The 16,203-nt window shown below is 46.7% G+C and overlaps 1 protein-coding gene across 4 annotated transcripts in view; it reads left to right on the forward strand.

Annotated features, from left to right (window-relative positions):
• Positions 1-254: 254 nt before the first annotated feature.
• Positions 255-16,203, forward strand: part of TRIM26 (tripartite motif containing 26) — a 29,042-nt gene continuing 13,093 nt past the window's right edge. For 3 of the 4 annotated variants that reach the window (XM_045390031.2, XM_074038597.1, XM_045390034.2), the window contains exons 1-3: positions 255-377; positions 15,031-15,518; positions 15,660-15,755. In XM_045390031.2, the coding sequence (XP_045245966.1) occupies positions 15,081-15,518; positions 15,660-15,755 (534 nt within the window). In that variant the 5' untranslated portion in view covers positions 255-377; positions 15,031-15,080. Of the gene's footprint in view, positions 378-13,089; positions 13,194-15,030; positions 15,519-15,659; positions 15,756-16,203 lie in introns of all 4 variants that reach the window. The other variant, XM_045390032.2, reaches the window with a different exon arrangement.

A 16,203-nucleotide genomic window follows, 5' to 3' on the forward strand; every position in this document is an offset into this window, starting at 1 on the left:
CCCTTATACCGTGTAACAGGCCACCCCTATTACGCGCCAAACTCAGGCTGCGGCTCTTGGCGCAGCCTCTGTCCCGCCTGATTTCAGTTTCCATTTCGCTGCCCTTGGTGCCCCACCGCCCGCGGCTGGCTGGGGATTTGCCCGGTGATCAGTGACGTAAAAGAAACTAAGGTTCCTATTGGAAGGCGGAGTTCGGCAGGAGCCAATCCTGGGGCTGGTCCGGGAGAAATCTCGGCGAAGGGCCCCGAATAGCCGGGAGATTACGGGGCGGGGACGAGCTGTCGCGCTGGTTGTTCGTGGAGGACTGGGACCCGGAACAGACCGCCGCGAGAGAGGAGGGGCCCGGGCCGGGATTCGGGGCCCGGAGCTCGGGACCGGTGAGTAGGGGGTGTCAAATGAGAGATACAGCGAAGCAACAGTCTCGCACGCGCCCCGGGTTTGGGGCGACCCCAGCGCGGCCGCCGGGCCCGGGTTCAAAACGGGGCCAGGCCCCCGGCCGGGCTCAGGAGGGGGTCAAGTTCGCTGCGTCCTCTCTGCCAGCCGGATCCCTCCTGTTTGCTTGTCCTTCCATTCTCCCACTCCTTTGGGGTCTTTCTCGCTTTCTGGTATCTTGCTCAGACTCCCATCCATTCTAGTCTGCGGAACCAGAAGTAAGCAGGGCCTGGATGACCGTCCGGTTGCTTGGAGCCTGGTAGATGGGCGACTAATCCAGCTCCCTGACCAAAGTGTCATGCTTGCTTTCTTTTTCTTTTTCTTTTTTTTTTGGTTCGGAGTAAACCGGTTTAGCCACAAATACTTGGAGCTGTGCTTTCACTCCTTCCAGCCCATTAGCATTTTTCTTACTGATTTTCTCCCTATTTGGCCTTAGAAAAAAAGTGTAAATTTAACTTTGTGGAGTACATGGTAGGGACACACTTCCAAATCTCTAGTAGATTTCAAATTTTGACACCACGATTTGTGTGTACTTCAAAAGAGGGGAGAATGACATTCATTTATGCATGCCTTACCCTCCTGTTTTTAACTGTTGGCTGAAATCACAATCCCTAACATGTTTTTCCCCAAGTTCAGAAAAATTACCTTAAAAAAATGGGCTTTTTATGTTTCAAAAATTGCAATTTTATTGTTTAAGTGGACTTTATTTTTTACAACACTTAGATTTACAGAAAAATTGAGAAGATAGTACAAAGTTCCCACATGCTCCAAGCTGGGTCCCCTGTTATTAACATCTTACCTCAGTGTGGTACGTTTGTTGCAATTAATGAACCAATATCAATACATTATTATTGACCAAAGTCCATAGTGTATTCAGATTTCCTTAGTTTTTACTTCAGTACTTTTTCTATTTCATGATCCCATGCTGGTTACCACATTACATTTAGTTGTCATGTCTCCTGATGCTCCTCTTGGCTGTGGGAGTTTCTCAGACTTGTTTTGATGACCTTGGCAATACTGAAGAATACTGATAGTATATGTTGTAGGATGCCCCTCTGTTGGAATTTGACGTTTTTCTCCTAAGACTGGGCTTATGCGTAACTGGGAGGAAGACCACAGAGGTGGATTGCGGTTTTCATCCCATCGTGTCAAGGGCTTGTACTAACATGATTTATAACTTAATGTTGATTTGGCTGAGAGAGTGTTTTTCAGGTTTCTCCACTGTAGTTACTCTCTTTTCTACTGTTTGCATGTATTGCCCTCTTTAGAAGGAAGTCACTAAGTGCAGCCCATACCTAGGGAGCCGAGAGTTATATTCCCCCTTCTTGAGGGCAAGGACCTACATATTATTATTTGCAGTTATTCTGCATGGAATATTTGTTTCTCTCTTCTCCGCCATTTATTAATTTATTCAGTGATTAATTTCAGTGTAGACTTGGACATTTATTTTATACTTTGGTTTATAATCCAATACTACTTTATTTTGTTGCTCAAATTACTGCGGCTTTGGCTGTTGGGAGCTCTTTTCACTTTGGCTCCTGTGCTCCTTCATAGTATTTTTATAGAGCTTTTTGCTAATGAGACGCTTGTACTTATGTGACCTTGCCTGAACCTCAAATAGCCTGGTAAACTTGGCAAAATATTTTCCCCTTGTTAAGAGGTAAGGAGACTGAAGGCCCAAGGCAGTGGGTGACTTCTTAGATATCACTTCCTGCAGGGGAGTAACAGGTTGGACTCAGATTGTGTGTAACCACCACAGAAGACACTGCAAACCCCCGAAGAGAGTCCATGGTCTGAATTGAGGCTTCTTGGGAGGACTTCTGACTTGGACCCCCCAGGATCAGAATAGAAAAGACACGGAGAATGGGAAGTTGGTTTTAGAAAACAAAAACATAATTTGGCTGGCATCAGGATGAATTAAGATTTTGCCAGCTTGATAGAAATGGAATTTTGTTTTTCCCCCCAAAATTGTGTGTGTGTGGAGGGAGGCCAGCAGAGATCTAGGTAATGTGTGTGGCCAAGAATGTCTAATCTAAGGAGAGCCCTGGAAGCCTGCTGCTGAAGCAGAATTTTAATGTGGGAAAGGGAGGGTGCGTGGTGAAAGGGGAAAGAATGGAGATGGCAGGGCTCTGGAATTAGAGGAGGTCATTAATTTCACAAACATTTGCAGACCCCCTACTTTGTGCCAGATATTGGAGATAAAAAGGTCAGTGAGGCATGACCTTTGGGTTCACATTCTGGTGGGAGAGAGATAAAATTATCAATTACAGCCACTTATCCATGGCTTAGTTTTCCGTGGTTTCCGTTACACGTGGTCAACCTCAGCCCAAAGACAGTGAACAGAAAATTCCAGAAGTAAACAATTCGTAAGTTTTACATGTGCATTGTTCTGAGTAGCGTGATGAAATCTCTTGCCCTCCCACTGTTCCTTCATCACAAGAAGGGTGAGTACAGTACAAGGTATTTTGAGAGAGAGAGACCACATGCATATAACTTTTATTACAGTATATAGTTATAGTTATTTTGTTGTGTTATTATTGTTAATCTATTTCTGTGCCTGCTTTATAAACTTTATTACAAGTGTGTATGTGTAGGAGAAACATAGGTTTCAGACATCCACTGGGGTTTTTGGAATGCATCTCCTGAGGATTGAGGGGACTCCTGTACGAATGGATCTTTAGCGAATGGGGGGTGCTACTGTATGAAGCAGTGTGATAGTGCTATCGTAGAAATACAGTATATGCAAAGCTGCAGGAGCTCTCCAGAGGAGGGATACATTCAACTCAGAGATGGGATGGGCGCAGGAAACTCCTCACAGATAAGGGGACAAATTGTATTCAAGCTTTCAAGGACGAGCTGGACTGGAGAGAAGAGCACGTACAAGGGAATGGGCGGAGAGTGGGGAGTGAAGAAGGGGCTGTCTTCGTGGTTCAGTGTATCTAATGGCCAGAGAATTAGGTAGGACGAGGAGGGATTTGGGGCTGGATGGGTAAGTTGGGGCCAGCCGGATGCAGGGCAGGGGAGGATGCCTGTGCAGTTTTGTTTTTGTTTTGAGACAGAGTCTCGCTCTGTCACCAGGCTGGAGTGCAGTGGCACGATCTCTGCTCACTGCAACCTCCGCCTCCCAGGTTCAAGCAATTCTCCTGCCTCAGCCTCCCGAGTACCTGAGACTGCAGGTGAATGCTACCACGCCCAGCTAATGTTTGTATTTTTAGTAGAGGCTGGGTTTCACCATGTTGGCCAGGATGATCTCGATCTCTTGACCTCATGATCCGCCTGCCTCAGCCTCCCAAAGTGCTGGGATTACAGGCATGAGCCACCACTCCTGGGCCACCTGTGCAGTTTTGACCTCAGCTAGTAGGATTTTTTTTGTTTTGTTTTTAATTTATTTTTATTTTTATTTACTTATATTTTTTTTAGAGACAGGGTCTCCTTATGTTGCCCAGGCTGGTCTTGAACGCCTGGGTTAAGGGATCCTTCTGCCTCAGCCTCCCAAAGTGCTAGGATTACAGGCATAAGGCACCAAACCCAGCCTCAGCTAGGAGATTTGAAACAGGAGAATAACAGGATGAGATCCTGTGTGCTAGAAGGATGATCCTGGCAGCACTTTTTAGGAAATATGCCACATCTCACCAAATCTAAGATGTTATTTGTCTTAATCCATTTTCTCTTGCTATAACAGAATACCATAGACTGGATAAATTGTAAATAACGTGTTTATTCAGCTCACGGTTCTGGAGGCCAATAGTCTCTAGCAAGAATTGCATTAATCCATTCATGAGAGTTCAACCCTCATGACCCAGTCAGGTTTTAAAAACCCCACCTCTTAATACTGTTACACTGGCAATTAAGTTTCCAACACGTGAACTTTTGGGGGACATGTTTAAACCACAGCACCACCAAATCTTTTGTGTGCCCTTATTTTATGCTCCACATAAAAAAATATTTTGCCAGTTAAATTATGACATGCCATTGATCACATTTCAGAGATGCCAAAATGTGATGTCACAGGTGTCTCAAATTTGATGAAAAGCAATAACTCCCTAGCTGATGGCTTGGATTCCTCCCTTTCCCTGGATTAATGGTTAGAATATCTCCATCTCACTGACTTATAGATGGTAAGTTACCAAGGGAAAGAAGAACAGAAGCTGGGTGGGCCCTTCCCCTTCTCTCCCCAAAGATAAACATTTACAACATTTACTGGTTGGGTCGAGGAGCATAATATCTGGTCTACTGCTATAGGGTTCCTTGGCCTGTTACTGGGCCTCTCTCATGCTGTTTCCTTTTGGGGAGTTAAATACACACACACACACACACACACACCCATATTCTATATCCCATCCTCCAGAGTGGCAAAAATTAAAGCTGATAATATCAGGTGTTGGTGAGGCTGTGGGGCAGCATGAGTGCTCGTAGCCTGCTGGGCAGACTACACAGCACTACAGTCACTTTGGAAACAGTTTGACCTGATTAGTCAAACTGAGGATACATCTTACCTGTGTGTGCTAGGACATGTATGCAGAAATATTCACAGAAGCAGTGTTTGTCATTGTCCCAAACTGGAAACAACTCATATGGCTATCAGTAGACTGCATTAAAAATTATATAGCTACAGAGCAGCAATTAAATAAAATCAGCTCATGATCACATGAATGAGCCTCACAAACATGTTGACAGCCCCCCCCAAAAAAATACATGCAAAAAAAAAAAAGGAAAAATTCTATTCACTAGAGGCTCAAAACCTGAGAAAATAAACTCTGTCGTTTATGGGGTATATACCTAGGTCTAAAACTAAAGAAAAGGGAAGGAGTGATTCTCACTGTTACAACTTACTCCACCACAACCATTTTCTCAGACACAGCTTTTTCTTCTCCTGGTTTCTGTAAGTTCCTGGAGCGAAACCTTGAATACGATGATTTGATGGTGACGTGCAGCCCACTGTTCTTGCTGCTACAGGGAATACAAAGAAATTGCTTCTCTCTCTACCAATTTACTACCATCTTGCTGGAGCGAACAGGCAGGTGACTAAGATTGTTCGCATTCCTTCAGCAGACATGTAGGAAGCATCTTCTTTGTGTCAGATACTCTGTGCTTGTGCTTTGTTTTCTCAATTTTTGTTGTCTACTTTGTGCCAAGTACTATGTAGATTCTGGGGATGAGACAGACACAATCTCTCTCCTTGTTTGGTGGGAAAAGCTGGTGTTAAGCGAGTAATTACACTAATAAGTCAGGACTTAAAATTGCAGAGAAGTACAGGGTGCAGCATGGGGTGTTTTGGGGCTATCTAACTGGACTACATGTGGACCCAATCTGACAGGTCAGGAAAAAATTGCCAGAGGAGGTGGCTTTCAGCTGAGACTTCAAGCTAGAAAAGGCATTTGCTAAGTGGGAAAGGGATGGTGTTCTAGGCAGAAGGGCAGAAGGAATTACATTGTCAACGGGCTTAGCCAGGAAAGAGCATGGCACTTTGAGGCATGGAGAGCGGTTTGGTTTGGCTGTGAGGTGGGAAGTGGCAGGAAATGAGCCTGGGCCATGATTATCTGGGATCCAGCTAGGATCTCCTGAGACAGCCTCCTCACAGAAGAAAGGAAGGGCAGGAGTTTTGACTTTATTCCTGGAGCAGCAGAAAGCCATTGAGGGGTTTAACCAGGTTGGTCACCCGGGCAGATTGGCAGTTTAACATGTGACCGAGTGTGTTTGCGGAACAAAAGGCCAGAGTGGCTGCAGCACTGGGGCAGCAAAGGAGAGAAGAGGTTTATGTAAATCAGGAAACCCTTGAGGATTTGATGATCCCACAGTTGGATCTGATTGATTTCAGCTTCTAAAGGATTCCTCAGTTAGGTCACTGGATGTAAGTTCTGGTAGGACAGGGAGTTTGCCATTTTTGTTCTCTGCTGTAACCTCAGTGCCTGACACATAGTAGGCACCTAATAAACAAACATCTGCTAGCTGTTGAATAAATTTTAACATCCTGCTGCTTAAACCCTCAAAGGCTTCTCAGGGCTGTTAGGATAAAGTCCAAAATTCTTAACCTGGGTCACAGAGTCTTGCATAATCTGTTCCCTCCTGTTTCTCCACCCTCCCTCTGCTCTCCTCACTGCACTCCACCTGTGGCCAATTGTCAACTCCTCAAACTCACCACTACCCTTTCTCTGGCAGTTGATTTCCTCTGCCTGTGAGGTACCCCTCCACAGCACTCCATATGGGCAAGGGAGAGTTCATTTTCCAGGCACCAAAGTGCAGTGTATGGTGGAGTGGAAGGAGCCCAGAGCTGGGAGGTGCACCTCACTGCACCTCGTGCTAGCACTGGCCTTGCTGCCAGCCAGCTGTGCTGCTGGACAAATTGGTCCGAGGCTCTGGCACTCACTTTCCTCCTCTGTAAATAAGGGGGTTCTAGTGATTCACAGTCCTGATAGACTTTAGAATCTCCTGGGAAGTTTGTTTTTTAATACCAGAACCTGGGCCACCTCTGGAGATTCTAATTCAGTTGGTCTGGGTATGTTTTGAAGACTCACCAGTTTGAAGACTACAAATCTGATGTGTAGTTAGGGTTTGAACCATCCCACAAGATGATAAAGGATTCCTTCCTATATTTGGTGCAAAGCACCAAGTGACAGGAATATTTTAGACAAGAGAGAGCTTAGTTCTTGATTCAACGTTAGACAAATATTCAGGCACAAATATGAGGAACTCCCAATTTTCCCCTGTGGGTCAGCTGCAAGACCAGGGCACTTTAAAGCCTTGTCTCATCCACCTCCCAGCTGGCTGCTACCTCCTGCCCCTCTTTGAGCCCTGTGGGGATTTCTAGCGTTCAGAGCCCTGGTGGTTTTTGTGGCCTGCACTGTGCTTCAGAGCACCACTGATGCTCAGCTCCGTGGGGAAAGTCAGCCAAGTGTGACCACAGGAACGTGTCATCCAGTCACTGGGATCTCCTGGGACAGCCTGGGATCCAGGCCTTTGACATGGCCAGTAGGGGTGCAGTCACTACTAGTATGCACATCCAGATCAGTTGCTTTTTGCCCTGAATTCTGGCTTCTCCGGGTTTGTTAGAGGTGTCTCACGGAAGTTTACCTCATGGAGAGTTTGCTTATCTCAGATTAAAATACGGGCATGAATCTGGGACCCCAAGAGCCCTTAAATGGAGTACCCACAAGGAGTGGAGCTCTAGGCTAAGTGCTGTGGGATTACAGGTGCTTTGCTCTTGTTTGGAGGTCCGGACATATGCTTGAGAAGTGGCTTGGGATACTCAAGAGAGTCCTGAACTGGTACCCTGGAGGCCAGGGTACAAACCCAGGTCTCTCTATTCACTTTCTTGGACCCCAGAGTCCACATCTGGGATTCAGTGTCTACCAGGGCACCTCTCTGGGTGGCATCTAGGAGCCAGAGGCAGGCCGGAGTTTCACCCCGGCTGGAGTACAGTGGCGCAATCATGGCTGTCTGCAGTCTCAACTTCCCAGGCTCAGGAGATCCTCCTGCCTCAATTTCCTAAGTAGCTGGAACTATAGTCATGTGCCATCATGCCCAGTTAATTCAGCTAATTTCTTTTTTTAGAGACAGCATCTCACTGTGTTACCCAGGCTGGTCTCAAACTCCTGGGCTGAGGCAATCCTCCTGCCTTAGCCTCCCACAGTGCTGGAATTACAGGCGCAAGTCCCCATGCTCGGCTCTCAGCTAGTTTTTGCGGCTCATAATGATTATTCTTGGAGCCAGTAATCGTGCATGCATCCACATCTTGAATTATGTGGCGTCACCTTGGCCAGTCTGTTGACATATGCAGATTAGGTATTTATGAGATCCAGAGACTTATCGGGGAGGGATGGATTTCAGGGAAAGGGGAACCTCTTAGAGAAAGGTATGGAGTGTCTCTAGTTCTGCCTGTGGGGAGGGTACCAGGACATTGCAGGGCTTGTTTGTTGCATCTTCCTGGTTCTTTTTTTTTTTTTTTTTTTTGAGACGGAGTCTCGCTGTCATCCAGGCTGGAGTGCAGTGACGAGATCTCGGCTCACTGCAAGCTCCGCCTCCCGGGTTAGGCCATTCTCCTGCCTCAGCCTCCCAAGTAGCTGGTACTACAGGCTCCCGCCACGACCCCCGGCTAATTTTTTTTTGTATTTTTAGTAGAGACGGGGTTTCACCATGTTAGCCAGGAAGGTCTTGATCTCCTGACCTCGTGATCCACCCACCTCGGCCTCCCTAAGTGCTGGGATTACAGGCGTGAGCCACCGCGCCCTGCCATCATCTTCCTAGTTCTATAGAATTGCAGCTAGCGGCTGGGCGCGGTGGCTCACGCCTGTAATCCCAGCACTTTGGGAGGCCGAGACGGGCGGATCACAAGGTCAGGAGATCGAGACCATCCTGGCGAACCCGGTGAAACCCCGTCTCTACTAAAAAATACAAAAAACTAGCCGGGTGAGGTGGCGGGCGCCTGTAGTCCCAGCTACTCGGGAGGCTGAGGCAGGAGAATGGCGTAAACCCGGGAGGCGGAGCTTGCAGTGAGCTGAGATCCGGCCACTGCACTCCAGCCTGGGTGACAGAGCGAGACCCCGTCTCAAAAAAAAAAAAAAAAAAAAAAAGAATTGCAGCTAGCTTCTGGTTTATTTTTTATTTTTTGAGATGGAGTTTTGCTCTTGTTGCCCAGGCTGCAGTGCAGTTGGCACGATCTCAGGTCACTGCAACCTCCGCCTCCTGGGTTCAAGTGATTCTCCTGCCTCAGCCTGCCGAGTAGCTGGGATTACAGGTATGTGCCACCGTACCCAGCTAATTTGGTATTTTATAGTAGAGAAGGGGTTTCTCCATGTTGGTCAGGCTGGTCTCAAACTTCCGATCTCAGGTGATCCACCTGCCTCTGCCTCTCAGAGTGCTGGGATTACAGGCGGAAGCCACTGCGCCTGACCGCTTCTGTTTTATTGAAGAGACAGAAGAATGCCCCCTCACCCCTAGCAGGGATGTGTGACCTCTGGTGCAAGGCAGTTCATGAAGAGACTTCCTCAGGTTCAGAATTCTCATCTGGGTAAAGGGAGTGGGGGTGGAGTGGGTCATCTCTGAGGTTTTTTTTTTTTTGCTCTAATTTTGGTTTCTGTCTGTCCAGGAGCCAGGAATGGAGAGAAGGGTAATGGTTTTATTTCTTATTGTGGAAACCTGTTGAGATAATCACAGAGAATATACTGAAGGCATGAAAAATAGGGCAGAACCATAGCAGCATGTGGCAAGTTGGGGAAGAGTTTTTGGAGAGGGTGAATTTTGCATCGGACCTGACAGAATTGTGTATGGGGAAGGGGAGCGGTTATTCTGGTCTGCTCACATCTCTCATACTCAACCTCATTTCTCCTAATTCTGAAATCTTGAGATCCTCCATCACTAAGAAAGAAAACTACTGTCCAGCAGGGACCCTTTATTGCTCACCTCATATGTGAAAGTTAGTCATAGCTAAGGCTAGGGTGCTTTGGTCAGTATCAGCAGAATATATGCCCCTTTTATTTTGTCAGCATTACTCAGCTTACAAAGCCCTTCCATGTAGATGACCTCATCTGAGCTTCCTAACAAAGGAGCTGGTATTAGACCCCATTTTACAGTGTGCTTGGGTAGGGAAGAGAGTGTAGTGGATTGAGCGGAGGCTTTGGCACCAGACACTGCTTCCTAGCCATGTGCTCTTAGGCAAGTTGCTTAACCCTGCTGAGCCTCAGTTTCCTCAGAAGGAGTCTGTATAAGCAAGGGAAGGGATTGGTCATAGAAGTGGTACTGTGTTTCGTTTATCTAGTTACGGCAGACTCTCAAAAACAAATGGTTGTATACAATTAACGTTGTCTGCAGTTCCCCTGAATCCATTCACTTGTTCAGTAAATGTGTATTGAGCTTCTACAAGGTGTCAAGCACCATGATCGCTGTATCAGTGATTTAACCATTTTTGATGGTTACTACAGACCCCTTTAAGAATGTGATAGAAAACTATAGCTCCCTCTCCACAGAAAACTTTTCTAGCTTTTTATTTTGCTTTGCCGAACCATTTCAAATTGGGTGGGAGACGTGAGGCTCTAAATACTACAGCATCCACTGCCTTGAAATACAAGTATTCTCAGCCGGGCGCAGTGGCTCACACCTGTAATCCCAGCACTTTGGGAGGCCAAGGCAGGTGGATCACCTGAGGTCAGGAGTTTGAGACCAGCCTGGCCAACCTGATGAAACCCCATCTCTACTAAAAATACAAAAATTAGCCGGACATGATGGTGGGCGCCTATAATCCCAGCTACTAGGGAGGTTGAGGCAGGAGAATCGCTTGAACCTGGGAAGAAAAGGTTGTAGTGAGCCAGATTGCGCCATTGCACTCCAGCCTGGGCAACAAGAGAAAAACTCCATCTCAAAAATAAATAAATATGTAAATAAATAAATAAGTATAGGCATTCTCATACATAACCTCAATAAATGCCATTAAGAAAATAATTTTAGACAGGGTGCAGTCACGCATGCCTATAATCCCAGCACTTTGGGAGGTTGAGGTGGGAGGATGGCTTGAGCCTAGGAGTTCGAGACCAGCCTGGGCAATGTAGTGGGAACTTTTCTCTACAAAAACCTTTAAAAATTAGCCAAGTGTGGTAGCGTGCACCTGTTGTTGCAGCAGCTCGGGAGGCTAAGATAAGAGGATTGCTTGAGCCAGGGAGGCAGAGAGGTTGCAGTGAGCCAAGATAGTTCCGCTGCACTCTGGGGGACAGAGTAAAACCCTGTCTCAAAAATAAATAAATAAATAAATAAATAAATAAAAGAAAGGAAATAATTGTTTAATATGATCCAACAGCCAATCTATTTTCAAATTTCCCACAATAGTTCCAAGACTATTTTTATAACCTTTTTTTTTTTTTTTTTTGCAGGATCCAATCAAGGTTCATGTATTACATTTTACTATTTCTCTTTAGTCTGTAAAAATCAAGAGCAGTTCCTTTGAAGTTTTTTTATGACATTGACTTTTTAAAAGACTAGACCAGTTGCCATGTGAACTGTCCAGCATTCTGGATTTATCTGATTCTTTCCTCATGGTGTGGTTTAACTCCTCCATCGGTACTTTTTCAGTTGTAACATACTTCAGAGTACTCCTTTCCTTTATATTTTTTATAAACTGGAAGTTAGAGCTAAAGACTTGACTAGATTCATTCAAGGCAAACATTTTTGGCACAAAAACTTCATAGGTAATGTTGTGTGATTCATATAGTGCCATGCCGGGAAGCACATGCCACTTTGCCCCATCTGCTGATGACGCTGGATTTGGTCACTTAGTTAAGGTAACCACTGGATCTCTTCCTTATGAAGGTATGTCAGAAAGTAATCCATTCGTTGGTGCTTTGGCACTATGGGGACTATCTCATCCCCCAGAACCTTTCACCTAATAGTTTTAGCATCTATTGATGATCCTTGTGCTATTATAATGGCAGTCGCAAAATGATTTTCTAATTCTGTTATCCCTGTTCTACTTATTCGCTGATTAGTCTTACAGAAGATTATTCTTCTGTAATTCCCAGACAATTTTAAGTATCTAGTACATGTACAATAATTTTTAGACAGTTTCAGTTTAGAGACCATCGAAGCCCAGCATGGAGCCTGGGTGATGAGGTGTCTTATTTTGCACGGAAGAAGAGCTGTAGCTGAGCTCTTGATAGTCCTTTGATTCTTCTTGTTTTGCAAGTAAATTGCAAAATAAGTTCCCAACCCAAAGATAACACAGGCTATCCTTCGACAAAAAAACCACCTCAGCTTTTAAACTTCTAGGCCATTCGGCAAAGAGGCATGCATGATAAAGGGCTTGAAAGCCCACAGACACATCCAGTACCATTCCTTTTTCCTCTTTCCAAACACTTGCAGTATGTTACAACTGAAAAAGTGCTGACCTAGGCTGATTTCCTCAACAGTAAAGCCAAGGATTTGGACCAGGCAATTCCTAGCATTTTTTTTTTTTTTTCTTTTTTGAGATGGAATCTCACTCTGTCACCCAGGCTGGAGCGCAGTGGCACAATCTAGGCTCACTGCAACCTCTGCCTCCTGGGTTGAGGTGATTGATTCTCCTGCCTCAGCCTCCTGAGTAGCTGGGACTACAGGTGCATGCTACTACGCCTGGATAATTTTTGTATTTTTAGTAGAGGTGGGATTCCACCATGTTAGCTAGGATGGTCTCGATCTCCTGATGTTGTAATTCACCCGCCTCACCCTCCCAAAGTGTTGGGATTACAGGCGTGAGCCACCGTGCCTGGCCAATTCCTAGTATTTCTACCAGCATTACTAACATCTAGGAACTTGATATTACTTTCACTTGACAGTTAAATTTCCTTGATGCATTCATTTGAGCTTTGAAGGTGCTTGATTTTCCCCTCATTATGTCTCTTAAAGTCACACATACCTAGATCCATTAGTGCTTCCAGTTGCAATTATTATCAGCACTATAATAGTTTCTTATGTTTATGTAGTCCTTTTAAGTTATAAAACGCTTTTTATGTGTTATTGTACTAGACCCTCAATGAGTAAACATTATATCCCTGTTTTGTTTACTCTTGGGTCTTATAGACTGGGGGTTTTATTTCTGTCCCATTAATGTCACTACTGACCAAGGCCACTGAACTCTGTTGCGATGGACTTTCACCATACATAATCATTAATAGTATTGATTTGCCTGTAATTCAGGTTGCTTCATTCCAGCCTCGCAGTCACCTCTGTGCCCTGCTGGTTGTCTTCCCAGCACTGCCCTAGTTGCCTTCCATGGATCTATAGGAGAGCAAGTCCTCCAGGTACTGCCCTGTGACGATGTTGTTGAACTCTGTAGCACATGTGTCACTGTGGCTGGTTCTGCTCACTTCCTCTCTTGCTGCCACTTTTGAATTTAACTCTTTGTGGTTTGGACACTCACTAGATTTGGAAACCAGGGGTTCTGGGTTCTCTCCTAGATTTCCGTCTGTGTACCAGGCTTGTACTTAGTACTTTTACCATAATTCTTTCACATGACCTGCTTAGAAACCCTTGAAGGTAAGTATCACTCTTCCCATTTTACAGATGGATACACTGAGGCTCAGTACTTAAGTGACTTCTGTAGTGTCACACAGAGTCAGGGGCAGGAGGCTGCTCTTGGGTTAGATGTACTGAGGCTCATAACCTCAGACTGGAACTGGGCCAGGACTACAAAGGTAAACAGAAGCAGAGTCCTTTCTGTGTGTCCCCGCTCCCGGTACAAGCCAAGGCCTCACAGCACATAGCAGCCACAGCCACCTGAGGATTCCTCCCAGCTAGACGAGGCAGTTACAGCCAAGAACAAGTCCATTGAGGCTAAGCTGTGCCCCTCTGGAGGGCTGAGTCTAAGGTCCAGCCTTCTAGGGGAAGCAAATTAAGCCCAAGCTATAGAATAGCCCAGGGAAACACTTATAAAGGGAAATGCTGACAGTCAGACTCCTGAAGCTTCCTGATGCTTCTCGAGTTTTGGTAAAGAACCTTAGTTTTTTTTTTTTTTTTTTTTTTAATGTTTTCTGGTTTTTTGTTTGTTTTGAGACAGTCTCTTATTCTGTTGCTCAATCTGGAGTGTAGTGGCACAATCATGTCTCACTGTAGCCTCCACCTCCCAGATTCAAGTAATCCTCCTGCCACAGCCTCCTCAGTAGCTGAAACTACAGATGTATGCTACTACACTGAGGTATATTTAAAAATTTTTAAATTTTTTTAGTAGAGACAGGATCTCACTATGTTGCTGAGGCTGGTTTCAGACTCCTGGGTTCAAGTGATCGTCCTGCCTCAGCCACCCAAAGTGTTAGGTTTACAGGGTGAGCCATGTCACGCTGCCCTCTCTTAGTTCTTGAAACCTGAAACCTTGAGGAGCAAACAAAAGGGGTCTCTTGGCCTCAGCACTTTGGGAGGCCGAGGTGGGTGGATCACGAGATCAGGTGATCGAGACCATCCTGGCTAACACGGTGAAACCCCGTCTCTACTAAAAACACAAAAAATTAGCCGGGCGTGGTGGCAGGTGCCTGTAGTTCCAGCTACTTGGGAGGCTGAGGCAGGAGAATGGCGTGAACCTGGGAGGCGGAGGTTGCAGTGAGCCAAGATCCTGCCACTGCACTCCAGCCTGAGTGAGAGAGCAAGACTCCATCTCAAAAAAAAAAAAAAAAGGGGGTCTCTTGACTGTATCAGGACCCCCATGACCAGTTGTGTGTCTTGTGCTTTGCACAGCTGAGTGAAGGAGCACTGTATCCACAGTAGACGTTGTAGATTTATATGTGTGTCATTATGAGTTTCCCAGTAGGTAGTGAGTGATTTTTCTGCTACAGTGGTGCATTACAGCGATTTTCCAACAGATAGAAGGAAGGGTGTTGAGGCTCTCCCAACAGGAAGGTATAGGCTATTGGCAGTCCTGCTCTTCACTCTACCAAGCTAGTCTTTCTGGGTTTCCATATCCTTATCTGTACAATGAGGGAGTTGGACTAGATCTGTAAGGTCCCCTTCCCTTTGACATTGTGTGAGCCTTGTAGGAGCTGGTGGTGTCTGTAGATTGACTGAGTGCTGGAGCTGGCAGCCCTGTGCAAGGCTGCCACCTCTGCCCCTTTACTGTGTTCGCGCCTGACTTTATGTCTCGTCTCCAAGGAGAAGAAGTCCTCACCAGTGAACGGAGACCTCTCTGAACTGAGGATACCATGGCCACATCAGCCCCACTACGGAGCCTGGAAGAGGAGGTGACCTGCTCCATCTGTCTCGATTACCTGCGGGACCCTGTGACCATTGACTGTGGCCACGTCTTCTGCCGCAGCTGCACCACAGACGTCCGCCCCATCTCAGGGAGCCGCCCTGTCTGCCCACTCTGCAAGAAGCCTTTTAAGAAGGAGAACATCCGACCCGTGTGGCAGCTGGCCAGCCTGGTGGAGAACATTGAGCGGCTGAAGGTGGACAAGGGCAGGCAGCCGGGAGAGGTGACCCGGGAGCAGCAGGACGCGAAGTTGTGTGAGCGACACCGAGAGAAGCTGCACTACTACTGCGAGGACGACGGGAAGCTGCTGTGCGTGATGTGCCGGGAGTCCCGGGAGCACAGGCCCCACACGGCCGTCCTCATGGAGAAGGCCGCCCAGCCCCACAGGGTAAGCCCTCCTCACCCCCGAGGGTGGCTTGCCACCTTCTCTGGACGCTCCACCCTGCAGTCCTCAGAGGACTCAGCCTGATTCTCCCCTCCTGCCCCAGCCCAGAGCATCCACCTGTTCCCACTGCTTGTTTTTCCATAGGAAAAAATCCTGAACCACCTGAGTACCCTAAGGAGAGACAGAGACAAAATTCAGGGCTTCCAGGCAAAGGGAGAAGCTGATATCCTGGCGGCGCTGGTAAGTGATGCTGTTTCAGGAAGCCCTGAGGCGGTGCACCCGTGTAGGGCAGGGTGAGCCTGGGCAAGCAGGCGGCAGCTGGGAGGTGTCTCTAGCACTGTTTGTAGGGAGGACGGGCGTCAGCCTGGCAGTGGCAGACCTGGGTTTTAGCCCAGGTGCTGTCTTTCTGAGCCATGTGATCTTGGGCCTGTTTCTTTCTTGTCTGAGAGACAGGTGGGTCGTCTGGATGTCAGCTAGAGTCCCTTCTATTTTCTGTGGCTCTCACCTTGATGGCAGGACCCATGTCCAGCTGCTGGTTCTCTTCTGCCAGGGGACTGAAGAAGGTGTGACTTCATTCTTCCTTTCAAAGAGAGAGAGAGAGACAAGGTTGCCTAAGAGTGGAGAGGGTTTAGAAGGAGGGAGCTGGCTCCAGGGTAAGAACTGGGAGGGAAGGGCTAGAGAACAGCTA

The sequence above is a fragment of the Macaca fascicularis genome, chromosome 4 (assembly GCF_037993035.2).
Source record: "Macaca fascicularis isolate 582-1 chromosome 4, T2T-MFA8v1.1".
In the NCBI taxonomy this organism is placed as follows: Eukaryota; Metazoa; Chordata; class Mammalia; order Primates; family Cercopithecidae; genus Macaca; species Macaca fascicularis.